Source organism: Aspergillus aculeatinus (assembly GCF_003184765.1).
Source record: "Aspergillus aculeatinus CBS 121060 unplaced genomic scaffold BO66scaffold_28, whole genome shotgun sequence".
NCBI classification, from domain to species: domain Eukaryota; kingdom Fungi; phylum Ascomycota; class Eurotiomycetes; order Eurotiales; family Aspergillaceae; genus Aspergillus; species Aspergillus aculeatinus.
Window position 1 is genome coordinate 16,617 of NW_020291497.1, and position 14,620 is coordinate 31,236.

The 14,620-nt window shown below is 53.3% G+C and overlaps 7 protein-coding genes across 7 annotated transcripts; 2 read left to right on the plus strand and 5 right to left on the minus strand.

The window, feature by feature from the left end:
- Positions 1-304: 304 nt before the first annotated feature.
- Positions 305-2,511, minus strand: BO66DRAFT_392383 (MFS transporter). Its single transcript, XM_025647484.1, has 2 exons — positions 1,905-2,511; positions 305-1,846 (listed from the first exon to the last, which is right to left on the minus strand). Exons 1-2 carry the CDS (start codon positions 2,274-2,276, stop codon positions 647-649), a joined length of 1,572 nt encoding a protein of 523 aa, XP_025503201.1. The 5' UTR covers positions 2,277-2,511; the 3' UTR covers positions 305-646.
- Positions 2,512-3,080: 569 nt separating this feature from the next.
- On the minus strand, positions 3,081-5,583 carry BO66DRAFT_392384 (CoA-transferase family III). Its single transcript, XM_025647485.1, has 6 exons — positions 5,240-5,583; positions 4,972-5,177; positions 4,185-4,903; positions 4,042-4,124; positions 3,891-3,969; positions 3,081-3,825 (listed from the first exon to the last, which is right to left on the minus strand). The coding sequence occupies exons 1-6, from the start codon at positions 5,509-5,511 to the stop codon at positions 3,466-3,468; spliced, it is 1,719 nt and encodes a 572-aa protein (XP_025503202.1). The 5' UTR covers positions 5,512-5,583; the 3' UTR covers positions 3,081-3,465.
- On the plus strand, positions 3,090-3,417 carry BO66DRAFT_100904 (uncharacterized protein). The gene has a single exon (XM_025641750.1). It carries the CDS (start codon positions 3,181-3,183, stop codon positions 3,367-3,369), a length of 189 nt encoding a protein of 62 aa, XP_025503203.1. The 5' UTR covers positions 3,090-3,180; the 3' UTR covers positions 3,370-3,417.
- A 248-nt stretch (positions 5,584-5,831) lies between the features above and the next one.
- On the minus strand, positions 5,832-7,359 carry BO66DRAFT_100901 (uncharacterized protein). The gene has a single exon (XM_025641749.1). The coding sequence runs from the start codon at positions 7,217-7,219 to the stop codon at positions 6,170-6,172; it is 1,050 nt and encodes a 349-aa protein (XP_025503204.1). The 5' UTR covers positions 7,220-7,359; the 3' UTR covers positions 5,832-6,169.
- Positions 7,360-8,100: 741 nt separating this feature from the next.
- BO66DRAFT_392386 (uncharacterized protein) lies at positions 8,101-8,684 on the minus strand. The gene has a single exon (XM_025647486.1). It carries the CDS (start codon positions 8,500-8,502, stop codon positions 8,179-8,181), a length of 324 nt encoding a protein of 107 aa, XP_025503205.1. The 5' UTR covers positions 8,503-8,684; the 3' UTR covers positions 8,101-8,178.
- A 148-nt stretch (positions 8,685-8,832) lies between these two features.
- On the minus strand, positions 8,833-11,610 carry BO66DRAFT_429233 (uncharacterized protein; the record flags this gene model as incomplete). Its single annotated transcript, XM_025650443.1, has 6 exons — positions 8,833-9,125; positions 9,193-9,396; positions 9,456-9,515; positions 9,581-9,766; positions 9,844-10,017; positions 10,080-11,610. The coding sequence occupies 6 exons, from the start codon at positions 11,608-11,610 to the stop codon at positions 8,833-8,835; spliced, it is 2,448 nt and encodes an 815-aa protein (XP_025503206.1).
- Positions 11,611-12,078: 468 nt separating this feature from the next.
- BO66DRAFT_420886 (uncharacterized protein) lies at positions 12,079-14,329 on the plus strand. Its single transcript, XM_025649911.1, has 5 exons — positions 12,079-12,287; positions 12,357-12,648; positions 12,743-12,941; positions 12,980-13,270; positions 13,344-14,329. Exons 1-5 carry the CDS (start codon positions 12,163-12,165, stop codon positions 14,210-14,212), a joined length of 1,776 nt encoding a protein of 591 aa, XP_025503207.1. The 5' UTR covers positions 12,079-12,162; the 3' UTR covers positions 14,213-14,329.
- The last annotated feature ends 291 nt before the right edge of the window (positions 14,330-14,620 follow it).

Genomic DNA, 14,620 nt, shown 5'->3' on the forward strand with positions numbered 1-14,620 from the left:
TGGTCCACCTCGACTGCTACAGGCAGTCCAGTTTTCGAGTAGTGAATTGCTGGCTGTATTGAGACTATCTTGATCTTATTCATTCTTTTGGTCGTGTAATTTGTCAAACTCAGAAGCTACAGTCTCTACTAAGAGTGCACTGTGAGCATTTTGGGACCACCTGGATATACATATGGGTGGACCCATCCAAATCACCATCTCAGAATCAACTCCAACAACCAATCCTTAGGACTGCGAAAGTACCCAAGGTTTCATGAGATGGAAATATGAATGATATCTTGAATTTTCATTATTTGGTTGGTTGGTTGAACCAGCTGAGATTTGAAGATGGGCAACTCGCTTGGTGAATTGCCTCAAATCTCATGACCTAACATTTAGAAACACCGACCAAAAGTAGAACACGCAAATACTCATAGAATAACGAATGCTTTTGATTCCAGTCCCTAGGCCATTTTGAAATGGAATTACGAGTAGCCTGCGGGCAAAGCAGAGCGGGCGACGGAGGACCAACACACCCGAGTCGTACCGCTTGCTACCTGCCAGCCCCACCAGATTGAAGGAGAGACGTGTCTATTGTACCTCTATAACTCTACACAACACCCGAAACATCAGACGAGAACCCGCCCCCGGAACCACTTCCCCGAGCTTACTTCCCCCTTTTCCCCTCCAGATCCACGGGGAATTTCTCCCGAATCGTCTTGCCATACCGGTTGAACAGAATCGGCACCGGCACAAACGCCAGCGCAATGAACCCGAGCAACGAATTGCCCCACCCCAGCCCGAGGGCATCGAACATGGCCGGGCCCGCGAGGGGCAGGAGGGCGCCGACGAGCGACCGCGTGGCCGTGAGGGCCGCGTTGGCCGACGCCGCGTACGCCGGGTAGCAGTCGATAACGTAGGTCTGGATGGGCATGTAGATGCCCATCATGCCGATCCCGAAAGGGGCCATGCCGATGATCGGCACGATCCAGTGCACTTTGTACTTGGCGGACCAGCCGTACCAGAAAAAGCTGATGGGCAGGATACAGCTGAAGAAGATCATGGTCACCAGCCGCATTTCGGGCTCGAACTTGCCCCCGTTGCGCGCGGTCAGCTTGGCGACGATGCGGTCGCTCGAGAAGGCGATCAAGGCGAGTCCCGTCATGAAGCCGATGCCGATCCCCAGGTAGGCGAGTCCGGAGATGCCCGTCGACCAGCCGTAATCCTCCTGGAAGACGGAGGAGATGGTCGTGAAGAAGAGGTAGAGCAGGCCGTAGACGAAGGCCATGTAGACGGACAGCAGTAGGACGATGGGGGACTTGAAGAGGAGAAGGAAGGGGCGGCTGAGGCCGAGTTTCATAGCCTCGCTGAGACGGGGCCCGCCCTGGCTGCTGGATTTGTCGTACGCGCTGCGCAGGTCGCTCCGGTTGAGTTCCTTGGCGAGCTTTTCCGTCTTCCAGCGGATCAGGACAGGGGCGTAGGTCTCCCGGTTGAGAACTTCGATACCTGCGGATATGCACCCGCTGGCGATGAGCAGGATCCAGAACACCCAGCGCCACCCGATGGTTTCGCCGATGAAACCGCCGGCGATGGGCCCGGCGACGGGACCGATCAGAGGGCCGAGCGCCCAGATGGAAGTGGCCATGCCGCGTTGTTCGGTGGGGAAAAGGTCGGCGATGACACCGGCGCCGAGCGTGAGACTGCCGACACCGCCCATACCGGCAAGAAGGCGGAAGACAATCAGAGCGGAGATATTGGGCGCGAGGGCGCAGCCGATCTGCCATACCACAAAGAACCAGTTGGCGCAGCTGAGCACGATGCGACGACCGTAGATCTCACTAAGAGGGGCGAGGAAAAGGGGTCCAATCTAGTGCAAGGTATTCATTAGATTAGCTATGAAGGATAAGTCACCGGGGAAAACGTACCGTATATCCCAGCAAGAAGATAGTAACACTAAATGACAGAAGGTATTCGTTGGATACCCCAAAGTCTTTGCCCACGTAGCCCACCGCTGGAGAGAACATACTCGATGCGAGGGGTGAGATAAAGGTGATGGAGCTGATCAGGGCGAGCAAGCCCCATTTGCGCCCACTGGCGAAATTCTGTGGATTGTGAGGATCATCCTGCCCATCCCATCCCACAATGCCTCGACTGAGGTCGGTTTCGGGAAACAGTGGACGTGTTGGTGTAGCGGTAGCCGGAGCAGTTGTATCTTCTGTTAGGGTGGGTTGGTCGTTGGATGTGCCCGAGTATGCAGATTTCTCCGAGAAGCGCCGTTGGCTTTCCACGTCCTCCATTGCCCGCCTAGTGAGTTTCCGCCAATCGGAGAATTAGTCGTGCTAAATATTAGAGTGTAGAAAAGAGGACGATCGCTGTGGGAGATGAAGAAAAGGTTAACGAGCGGATAAAGTAAGGTGATGTAGACGAGACTACAACGGTATTAAATATATATTAGAAAGAGAAATTTTGGCGGGTACAAGATAAAGACTGCAAAATGCAAGGTAAGAGCGATGCTTAAAGATTATAAATGGGGCTGTTGATGATGGGATTGGGGCTAAAGTGTGCTGGCAGCATAAAGGTATGCATAAACCAGGATGCTGTCGGCGGTTTCGGCTGCATATTGACCTTGTGCATAGGCACAAGTTATTGTGCTGAAGGTCACAGCGGACACTCTTGAAGGGTGATTGGTTTGACCGGGCGAAGGATTGCAGAATCAAAGCAAGCCAGCAGCAGAGCGGGGATAGGCGTTAAGCGTCAAGGTTCTTGGGCGGATGAATTCTGATTTGAGGGCAATCCCGGGGAGGAAGCGCTGATTCAGTGCTAGGATTGTGGCCCATGGTCTGGGCAGCTTCAACTTGGAACTTATGATTGAACCCGGGCCACACTGAGTCAGTGGCCCACTTTCGGCATTTGATTTGACCAATCCGATTTGTCGCGCTGCTCTTGTGTTGTGGCCTAGCCACCGAACGTTTCTCGTGTTGCTGAAGCTGATCTCTTCCCGGCATGGAAGCAAGATGCATTAGGAGCTGGAAAATGTCCAACCAACCCTGCAAAGCGTTTGGTTATGCTTGCTGACAATGATGACAGAAATCGGCACGATATCCGACCGCACGTGGATGGAGCCGGCTGTCGCACCATCCCCTTGCTTAGAACTTACACATGTGCTAACTTACATGGTTCTCAAGATGAGTGAGTCTCTCGATGATTGCACGATGGTTCAAAATAGACATTTCTTCACGTGAAGCTCTTACCACAGACTCATGGTTTTACAACAACCGACTTGTGTTGGAGGCATGGAGTGTTGACTCAGCGGGAAGCCTTGGGCATCCCCCGCTCTCACCACGCCCCGACCCCTGTCAACAGGTGTCACAAGACAACCACCCCACTTGACTTGAACAAAGAGCCTTCAGGACATTCTTCAACCATGCAACCTGGGACTTTGTTGTGTTTACCTATGCAGTATGCAGCCGCATTCATGGCTACCCCTCACCGCACTACTTCCGTCCTCAAATCGGCCGGCCAACCCGGTGAATCCACTCCGTTACCCCGCGTCCCCACATTATACCCAAGCGCCACGGCCGCCCCCTCGAACTGCGCAACGGGCTTTACTACCCTGAAATTCGCGTCAATGGCACCTGAGTGACGAGTCTCAAAGAACTCCGGGCGAAACAGTGTCTGTGCGTTGTGCTGATGCAGCAGCTTCATCATCTCCGGCAGTAGGTAAGGCATGGCGTGGTAGTGGCGGAAGACGGGCGAGTCGTGGCGTGTCCACAGCTCGGACCAGACCTCCTGGTCGTAGGTGCCGCACGAGCGGACCAGCCATTGCGAGTAGTAGTTGAGAGAGACCTGTACACGATACAGCTGATTAGCTGGAGCTCTTCCAATGGGAAAGTGGGGGGGAAGAGCCCTACATCAATACCATAGCTGCCTCCGTGGTCTGCTCTTCTCACCAGTGCTTCAAGGATGGCGGCCACTCCCGCAACGCCAGTACTGTATGGCATCCAGAGCGGTCAGCTGAAAACAGCTACTAGGTAGAACTCAAGGCCGACCGAGCGAACTCACCAATAATCCGAGTTAGGGAAGACTGGAGTTACAGGTTCATCCAAGCCCATCGCCTGCCCAAAGCTCATCGATACACCACAACACTATTGCAAGATTGCAAGTTAGCCGAGGGAGAGAAAGAAGTACTGGGTAGGCGTGCCCACCGCATCACTAATCTGCTGCCACCCACTCCGGTGGCTCCAAGGCCCATGCCACCCATAACAGTTCTCGCGCACATGTAGGATCCCATACGATCGATCTTTCACCAGATCGAAAGCGTCCCGCCGACTGAACCCCAGACGATCCATCACGCCGGGCCGATACCCGTCCACGACGACGTCCGCCTCGCGGATCAACTGCCGCAGTCGCTCCCGGTCGGCTTCCTCCTTCAGGTGGAGCGAGCAGTTCCATTTCCCCCAATTGAGGTCGGGGTGCAGCACAGACATATCGGTGATATGAGGCGAGGTGACCCGCATGACGCTCGCGCCAAGCTCGGCCAACCCCCGGGTGATGGAAGGGGCGGCAATCACTCGAGTCAGATCTACAACCTTGAGGCCGGCGAGCGGTCGCTTGAGTGATGAGGGCAGGCTGGGCTGCTCAGGCCACCAGGACGGGGGCTGGGTGGCGTTCACATCCTTCTCGATCTCATATAACCCTACGTGGCTGTTCTGGCGACCATGCTCCGAGGCGAAATACTCGTCCGAGGTCCATGCGACCGTGCCGGCCTGACGGAACTGTTCGTTCATTAGGTGGTCCAGCGTGGCGGAGTCGTGCCGGGAGACTGCTCCTTGGATGCGCTCGACGGCTGACTTGTAAGTATCTTCTGCGGGTCCCTCGAGGGAGAGGCCCAGCGCTGTCAGGGTTGGCTCGGGGTTCATGCTGCCTGCATGCTGTGTCAATTCGATGACTCCCTCTGTTTATGGCAATGAACTTTAGAGGGACACCACCTACCATGCACATGGTAGAATCGACCATCCTTGGTCTTGTAGATATTGGTTGCGAGACGCCGATGATCGCCATCGGTCGCGCGATGTTTGTCCTGCTCGGGAAACAGCTGGGCCACGCTGGGGCCGAAAAGGTTGATTGGTTTTGGCTTGCCGTCGGAATCAACTATCTGTGCAAGTAACGGACTCATAAAATACAGCGACGCATGGTCTCTACGACACCACACATTGTCAGCTAGATGCAGAGCCTGCGTTTCAGCTAGGTGTGGACTCACGTGTCGATGGTGACTCTGACCGGGTCAACCCGATACTTTCGTGTCACCAAGTAATTGACCATGGTCGCTTCGAACGCCTTCAGCGCGGAGATACTCTCTGCAAATCTCCAATTGATGGGGATGCTGGGCTGTGCGGTGCCCTCGAACTGCACATATCCACCTAGCTTCGGCAGCTCTGGGGGAAGATGGCTGAAAAGTGGATTGTTCAGGATGCCAGTCTCGAAGACCTGCTTCGATTCCTGGGGGACCGAGTAGGTGGATGCTGATGGCATTTTGCCTGTTGGGGTTTTCGGTCAAAGCAAGTATATCGGTCGGCAATCGGAAAATCGAAAACAACACACTGGGGGGGTCGACGCGGGTTATGAAGGGAACCTTACGCTTATCATGCTTGACCTCCACATGAGCCCATTCTACGAGAAATCAACTACACCCTTGTCTCGACCCCACCTTTCTACATCAGCCTGCTCGGTCGCACAGCATACGATGGTTGCGTGGTGGGTGCAGCAGCCTGGCGGTCAGTCTCCGATCGGCGGACACGCAACCCCTCAGGACTGATCGACAGTGTGACCCACTGCGGTTATGACGGGGTTGCGTGGATAGTTTTGTGCTTATACAGACTTAGCTGGACATTATTTGCCAACAAGGCACAGTATCACTCGTCGTGAAAGGAGGTCATAATAAGGTTGGTGGCAACTGTCTACATTGCAGGTCGAGATCTTGGCTCCAGCCCCATCCACACACCACTTTAGAACTGCGCAGAAACGGACAAAAGCCTGGTTAAAGTATACGCAAGGTACAATCTCTGAGATTACTAAAGGTGAAAGATGTAATAGATAATATTTTTCTTCACAGCAAAACAGTCTAAAATCAATGAAATGCCTGTTCAAGATAGAAAAGGGATGTTCCATCCGGCGATATCCGACCAACCACCTAGAGCTCGACCTTCTCAGAAGCTTTGCGCTCTTCCCAGCGGTTGAGGATATCCTGGATACTCAAATCAATCGTCAGCTCAGCCTCATCCTCGCCACTATTCACATTCAGTGACAACTCGAACGCCCAGCCGCCGGGTGGCGTGAGCTGGACGAACCGCTCCCGAAACTGCCGGGGCAGGACTTTCTGAAACTTTGCACCATAGTCCTTGACCTTGCGCAAAACAGCCACCACATCCGGAGAAAGGAAGACCTCCTCGAGAAGGTAGTGCTCAATTTTCTGCAACATGTCTGCGGGAGTGGTGGTGTCTTCCTCCTCACCGAAGTGCATCACATGGCCGACCACCTGCTCCAACTTGGGCAGGAGGGCGCGAATGTCCGGCACGAGGCCATCGACGGCGCGCTGGAGGAGACCCACCGTGAGCTCGAGATCGTTCAGGTCCTCCATAGTGGCCTCCTCCAGAAACTCTTCAACCAGAATCGCGGCGAGCCCCTTGCCAAACATGAGATCGCAGACTTCCTCAATCTCCGCGAAATGGTCCTCCGCGCGGCCAGGAAGGAGCGCCAAGAGCTCCAGGACAACATCGTTCATCAGACGCTCGACGTTCGTCACGAGGTCGACGCCGAGAGCGTACGCCTCCGGCTCGGGCTTCAGCACCATGATGCTGCCTTGCTCGCGCAGGTATTCCTGCATGACGTTGTCCAGCAGAATGGTGTCGAAAGCCGCGGAGTGCGGGTTCCACATGGCGTAGGCGTGATACGCCTCGAGCTCCGCACCGGGTTCAGTACGGTTGGGTATTCCCATTCCAATCACCGTGAGGGCGAAGAGAAGGGGATAGACGAACATGACAGTGATTCGAGACATTGTCGCAGAGTTAGACAAGGGTAGTAGGGCTTGGGTGGATAAGATGCACACCGTGACTAGTGTCCGTCGGTTCTGGTAATGGTAGACTTGACCTTGACGAATGAGCCAATGATGTTGTTGGGAGTATAAAATGATCGGCAACGGCTGTGGCTTTATACCCGTTGACATTGGCATTGTTTGTTTCATGAAAGATCGACGACCACCACTTTAGCGTAGAATCTTGGGAACACTAGAACAGGGAGTCTTTATGAATGCCAGGTCTCAGGCAAGTCTTTCAGCATCCTTGGATAGATAGGTTCGATTTCCTTGCAAGAGCTTAACCTTACAACAAAAGATTGTTTGAGTTGGTACAAGCTTTTGAGTTAAGTTATGTCTGTGCTTGATTATTTTTCCTTTCTTCAAAGAAGCACGCTCAGAGCCTTAGCAGTAATAGTCTATAGATACTTATTCACGGCCCCTATACTCACGACTGCTCCTTCCTCGTCATATCATCAATTGTTATATTTTTAATTGTCATAAGGCCTTATTGCGAATCTAGAAGAAAGAGTAAAAGTCACTAGGAAGATTTAATACCTCAAATGCTTACATAGGTATAGAACCCTCATAATTGGCTCTTTGTAGATGTTGATTACATAATAAATGACATATTATCAAGCTGTAAAGCTGTGATCTGTACGTTTCTTACAAGGGTATGTCATAGCTGAACTCAGTAACATGAGCCCAAACAAATATGATTTGGGAAAGTATGTCACGCTGTAAGATACGAAATCGACTCCGGACCTAACTTGTAGGCTGTTGGCTGAATGCACAGCCAAAATTAGATTGGACCCCAAAGATTGCGAGTTATAACATATAATGCTTTAGTTCTCCCGCGCCTGAAGTCTGAAAGGACGTAACCCTAATCGCAACGGTTGGCTCCTCTAACAGCAGCCCAGGGTTTCAGCAAGGCGATTTGAGATATCAAGAGCAAGTCGTGATCTATCACTGTATGAAAACGTTTCAACCAGCAGGTAGTTACCAGGTACAGAATCCCGATATAGAGAGCCACAGAAGGAATCCTTAGTCTTCTGTTCTCTGCCATTTTCTCCGGTCTAAACGGTACAGACAGCTTTCTAGGACTTGGGGAACCAGGGGGAAAAGCCTTACTATAAAAAGTTCTTGTTCCCTTTCTCAACTTCTTGATTCTTTCTCTTCATCATCTTCTTTCCACGTCGGCAATCTTGCCAGCAACCATCTACGAGAGCAATATTGCCGACACCTGTCAGCCCTCTCCAGCTCTCTCTGGCTCTTTCTGGCTCTTTCTGGCTCTCTCCAGCTCTCTCCAGCCCTTTCCTGTCCTTTCCTGTCCTTTCCAGTCTTTTCCTGTCCTCTCCAGTCTTTTCCAGTCCTCTCCAGTCCCCTACAACTGGAACATTGCCAAGACCTTCAATCCACCAAGGCTGCTGCTTTCGACGTTGACAAATCAACATTCAATACCCGGTACAAGCATTGTGATCCACAGCCACAGGTAAGAGAATGCTCGCGAGAGCTCAGCAAGACTATTCCCATGCACCTCGAGAGCCCCCCCCCCGATTCAAACTTAGTGCTGGGCTACCTACATTTGCTGACTCGTAATACGTTCAGAAACAAACCCAAGACTTTACTCAACCGTGAATACCTCAATCAAAATGTCAAACCCAACCCCAACCCCAACCCCAGGTCCGTCCCCCACCCAAAGTGTAGAGTCCCGACTCTAAACCCCAATCACTAAACTAACCCCCCTACCCCCAGCCCACACCACCACCACCCCATCCCCACCCTCAATCCAGCCATGCACCTGGCCCGGCCTTTCCTCCTACAGCGCCGACTGGGCCTGCGCCATCAAAAAGAACCAGAGATACCTCGCCGGCGCCCTGGGCCTCCCCACCACCGCCGACCTCTGGGACCTCATCCACACCGACACCCACCTCGCGCCCGTCCTCCGCCATTTTATCTCCGCGAGAGGCGCCTGGTTTGGCGCCGACGGGTCCCTCCGCCCCGGCCAGAAGCAGACTTGTTTTCACACGGTCATGAAATAAGATGCCCTCGTAGTACTCCAGGGTGCGGAGGAAAACTGATCACTCGGATGGTCACTCAATTAGCGAGCACGTACTTGACCAGTAATACCAGTTCAATCTTACCAGACACCAGCGCATTTCTCTCCACGTCATATGCCCGGCGTTGAGCCAGGAACACATCCGCTTCATCCAGGAGCATGATGCAGCCCCAGTCCTGGGCGAGACGAAAGACTTCCTTGAGCTTCTCCTCCACTTCGCCTGCAGTAAGTCCAAGATCACCACATGTTACAGGGAGTAGAGGTCTGCCATTACTTATTGCCGCGCACTCTGATTCGGAATTGTCAGGGCTTGGACCTATAACAGACTCAAGAATCTTGAGGACATACCAGCTGTCGACGTTTTCCCGACGCCCGGGACCCCATGTAGTAGGATCGTTACTCCATTCCCTGCCCCCATCTTTTAGCGACGACACTGAAAGGACAGGTATAGGGGTAAGGAACAGATGGCATACCTTTGTTTCTCAACAAGTCAAAATGCACACCTCCAGATTTCTGTTTGGCAAAGTGCGAGTGGATCAAGGACTGCACCAGATCCTTGTGGCCATCTGGAAGGCGCAGTTTCAACCAAGGGTTGTCTTTCTTTGGTCTCTCCTGCAAGCGCTCAGCGCCATTGGGTCCACGCCCGATCCGCAGACAAGCTGTTTAGGCGGCGAACCCCGTGTGAATCAGTGAAAGAGCACTATGCAATCGGGGCCAGTCTCCACCAAGTACGTACCCCATCGTCTGGTCGACAGCACGAAGGCAAAAACCCGGTTGGGCAGAATCATCAGATCATCACCAGTTGGCCCGCCTCCAATCTTGGCCCAGGAGTCCCACATGCGGTTCTGGGCGTCCATAAAGTCATCCGTAAATCGCTTATCCCAGGTCCCATCCTTCTCCATCCCGAGTCCTGTTCCTGTCTCAGACGTTGAGGTTTCCCCAAAGGCATGATCCACCGTCACGGGGCGCCACCAGGGGATTTCCCCAAGGCACGGGTGAAGTCCACAATCACATCGCTGTCGATCTGTTCCGAGTAGCAGGAGGCGCTCCGGGGGATTTTGTCGACTAAGTCGGTCAGTTTGCGACCAGAGGGATCCAAATAGTGACATCTGCCACTGTAATCTAAATGCAAAACTTTCTGGGTGCAGTCGACGAATTGCTTTCCGCGGGCCATGAGGTGCGCTCGGTCGGTGAATCCCTCCCGCTCCGCGACCGGGAGCGGGAGCACGGGGAGCGACTTGGCGGCCTGGACGCCATCAAAACCACTAATTTCGAACTGACGGAAGACAGGAATAAATCGAACCCCGTCGAAATCCAGATAGAAGCAGTCTAACACCAGGGGAGCCCAGCTACCAATGCTTTTTTCGTCGTTGAACTGCTCAGAGGTTTCCAGGATTCGACGGCCGCCGGTCCGTTGCACCACCTTCCAAATCTTCTGGGGAGGGCTGCTACCTTTGATGTAGACCAGAGAACCTTGAGCAAAGACGAACCAGAGATCAACAAAGCGTACCATGTCTGGAGCAGCGGCCAGGTGCGTTTGTGCTGGACGAAGGGTATCGTCCATGAACTGCACCAAACAGCGACAATCCATGATTAGAGCCGTCAGCTCAAGGACCCCGAGCTCTGATATATTATCTTTCGAGTAAGCCATGTCTACCACTAGAGAATCATGAAGAGCCTGTATATACTCCTCTTCGGATGAGTCCTGCAGTTCTTTCCGGATCGCTTCGAACTCCGCCACCTTAGACCGAATTGGCTTGTCAAGATAGAGTAGCAGTTTGAATGGTCGGAGAATTGACAGGGGGCTCTGACCATTGTAGGGCAACTCCCCGCTGCAGAACTGATAATCAAGAAAGCTCTTTAGCCGATGGCAATTGAGGCGAATCCGTTCAGGCATGGTGTTCAGCGGCAAACAGTCTGTGGCTTCTCCGGCGAGGATGGGTAATTCCATATCCGATGCCAAAGAAGCACCAAGCTGCTGAATATCGCCAGCCGTTGGCTCATTGTACGGAACCTCAACGGCAAAGCGCTTCGGGGGCGGAGTCCTAAACAGGGCCACTTCGGCCCAAGGCAGATGACGGATCTGTGCCATAGAGATCTCCATTTCCGCGGTGTCTTCCTCCTCGTCTTTATTTGACTCGTTCTCCTCCTCCCCCTCATGCTGTTCCTCGCACCTATCGTTCTTGTTCTCCTTTCGCGGCCCATCGAGTAGCGTGGCCAGCGACTTGTTCATTTCCCGCAGCATCTGCATCTCCTCGAAGAGACTGTGAGAGATGTCTCGTAAGGCATCTTGCCAGTCAAATCTGTGGGCCTCCACAACTTTCTGAGTCCGGCTTTCCAGCTCCTCAAACTGCGAGAGCGAGCGTTTGCTGGTTTCAAACCACTCCTCCACTGTTGCCCGTGGAATTGCATCAGGCGGGGTTTGGTCGGTCTCTGACGATTGATCCTCGTGTCCGAGTTGGAGGGTAAGGTCAACCTCCGTGGTAGTCAATGTGGTCGTCATGATTCCAGGTGTACCTCAGGGGTCAAAAACAGCGTAAGAGATGGGCAACCGAGTAGGAGAGAAGCCAAGGATCTGTCCCGATCAATGGCAGGCAGCTTTATAGTCCAGTGCCTGGTCCAGAAGCTCGCTCAATATTCCAAGCTACTATAGGGATGCTCAGCTGTGCTCAGCTGCTGCATATACGAAACCGTCAAATGTAGCGATTGGCGGTCGACTAACATATGCAGTGTGCCGGTGTGACCGGACGTGCTGACGTGCAGATTCATGCTGAGATATGGGAAATGGTTCGTCCGCTCGGACCTTCTCCCGCATACGTGGAAGCAAACAATGTTCAGGCAGATATGCATGCGTACGGTGCCGGCGAACTCCGGCGAACCAGGTGGCATGCGAGTCTTTTCCGCGGGGTTGACGAGGAGCGCCCATCTCACTTGGACCCCACCTCCGCAAACCAAGACGGGCCCTCATCTGAAGCGGACAGCGACGGTCGACAATCTCAGCTCGCTCAACCACAACATGCGTCTATGAAACATTTTCGACGTATCTTTCCAAACCATGGAACCCGCAACAAGAACCGTCACGCCCTGGATCCAACACAATGCGCCCAAGATCGACCCAGCTTGGGCGTTTGCCGAAGCACAACGGCTGAGGAAGCAAAAGATCCCGGATCCCCCGGCTCGGTGAGTCGTTCGTCAAGCTGAATTGGAGTGAATGTGTAGCTGAAGGCATGATCCGCGTCCACGTTCCAGTGTCACAAATCGGAAGGAGCGATTCAAGAGCACCATGCGGGCATACTTCAAAGCGACGGGAGACAATCAGGCCCAATACATCTTCGAACACACCCATACATGGGAAGAGGTCCGGAGCGAGGCACAGAAAGCGCTGGACCTACGCTACCGGCAGAACGGGAAAAGGAACTTCTTCCGCAAATCGATTCGACTCGTTGGGGACGTGGCTTCCCGGCTAGAGTTCCTGACGCAGCTAATCCCCAGCGGTGATTATATGGGAGTTCTCTGCGGAGGGCTCAAACTCATCTACAATGTGCGTCCGGCTTCTGCTGTGTCTGTCGCATTCTAAATAGCCCGTACCATTGTCCCCCTTGCTCTCTCGCGATACTGATCTTTCTTCTATCCAGGCAGCGAATCGCATGAGTGCCGTTCGCGAGCTCATTCTCGGGTCATTGGATAGTCTATCGCAGCCGATTGAGGATGCCTCACCCTACCTCTATACCTACGCTTGGAGCGAGACGCTTCTGGAAAAGGCGCAGGACCTCTATATGAGCGTCCTAGACGCGGTCGAGAATCTCACGCAATGGATGGCCAAGACTAGAGGAGGTAAGAATTGCATTCTTGCCATTCTCACTCCCGCGCAGTGGTGCGAGGTACCTGGGAAAGATCCAAGGCGCTCGTCCAGCAGGACGACTACGGGCAAGATCTCGAACATCAGATTGTCACTCGTGTGGGAGAAGCAGCGAATGCATTTGAGAAAGCTGTCAAAATCTGCTTGAACACCGAGGTACATGATATGGGACAGAACGTGGTGCGTTTGGGCAAAGGACAGGACGAAATGAGAGACGAGATGAGAGACGTAAAGCGGATAGCCGCAGGCTCGTGGGAGAGAGTTGAGGCAATCCTGCTGGAGAGGTGGAAGCAATTGCAACCGAGTGAGTCCAGCATGTGCCTCGTTTCTCAGAAGAATTGGCCTCCTTGGTGCTTACTACAGATCTTTTTGTCTAGTGGTTGATGACTACAACGCCGCGAAAGCTGCTAGGGCCGCGCGGGTGTCCACCACCATCGAGCAGCTCCTCACTGCGCTGCACTTCGCGAATCCATTTTCCGAGGTCGATATCGTGGATCGCACGGTCAACATTATAGCCACTGAGCGAACCACATTACTTCTCTCCGGTAGACTCTTGGACGATGATGCCCAAGACCAGGTGGCGGGTGTGCTGCAGGATGCCCGGTTTCGCAGCTGGCTTCAGGACATGCGCTCCGAGGTCCTGGTTGTGTCACGCATGGAGGAGGATATCTTGGAAGAGGGACCCGTCTCGCCACTGACCTATCTCTGCTCCGTGATGATCAAGACTCTTGCCCCCGCCGAGCGCGTGGTGCCGATGGTATTCTTCTGCCGCCAGCACTGCGATTCTCAAGATAGCTTCGCCGGTGCTGCAGGAATGCTACGGTCGCTCATCGCCCAGGTGATCCTCAACCTCTACGAGACTCACAGACTCGATCTCACGTTCCTAGTTGAGGAGCATCTCCATACAATCGCGATGCAGGATGTGTCCACCCTGTGCCATCTTTTCGCCGAGGTGGTCAAGAGGGCCCCCGCCGGGATCGTTGTTTGCATGATCGACGGGGTGGACTTTCTGAGCAACCAGCTTAATCTGTACTGGGTGGATGGGGTGATGCGGTTTCTGAATAGCCTTCTGGGGGTCGTGGCGGGCAGCCGGTCGGATCTTGTATTTAAGATCCTGGTGACCAGCCATCGAGGAGCCAGTCTAGCGTCGCAATGGTTCCCTTATCGAGTGGAGCTGCCCGTGCTTAGTAGCGAGACAATGTGCGGTCTTGGGCATGCGACTGGAGAGATGCAGTCAATCTTCTAGCAGTGTTGCCACTGCCCTTGTAAGAGCAACTTTGGTCGTAACACGGTGGCGGATCACAGGAAAATAAAAGAGGGCCTACAGATAGCTTCTGAAATATCCATGCAGCAGCGAGACAACTTTCAACATGAATCATAAGCTTTCTATTTGTTTTTTACCACTTTCGGAAGTGCAGATCCATGCCTACCAATCTCTAATTCACGTACCAGCAGCCGCACGAGCATGAGTCCGAAGACAGGTAACTTACCGAATGTCGACTAGGTCTGAGATAAGCAATAACATCGTTTCTTATAGACCCGTCGTCTGATAAGCATTGGTAAGCATGCGGCTCCCGACCGGTACACGCTAGAATTATAGGCTTGAGCATGTAAAATCCGGTATATCCGAACTGTCCAGTGAAAGGCAAATCTC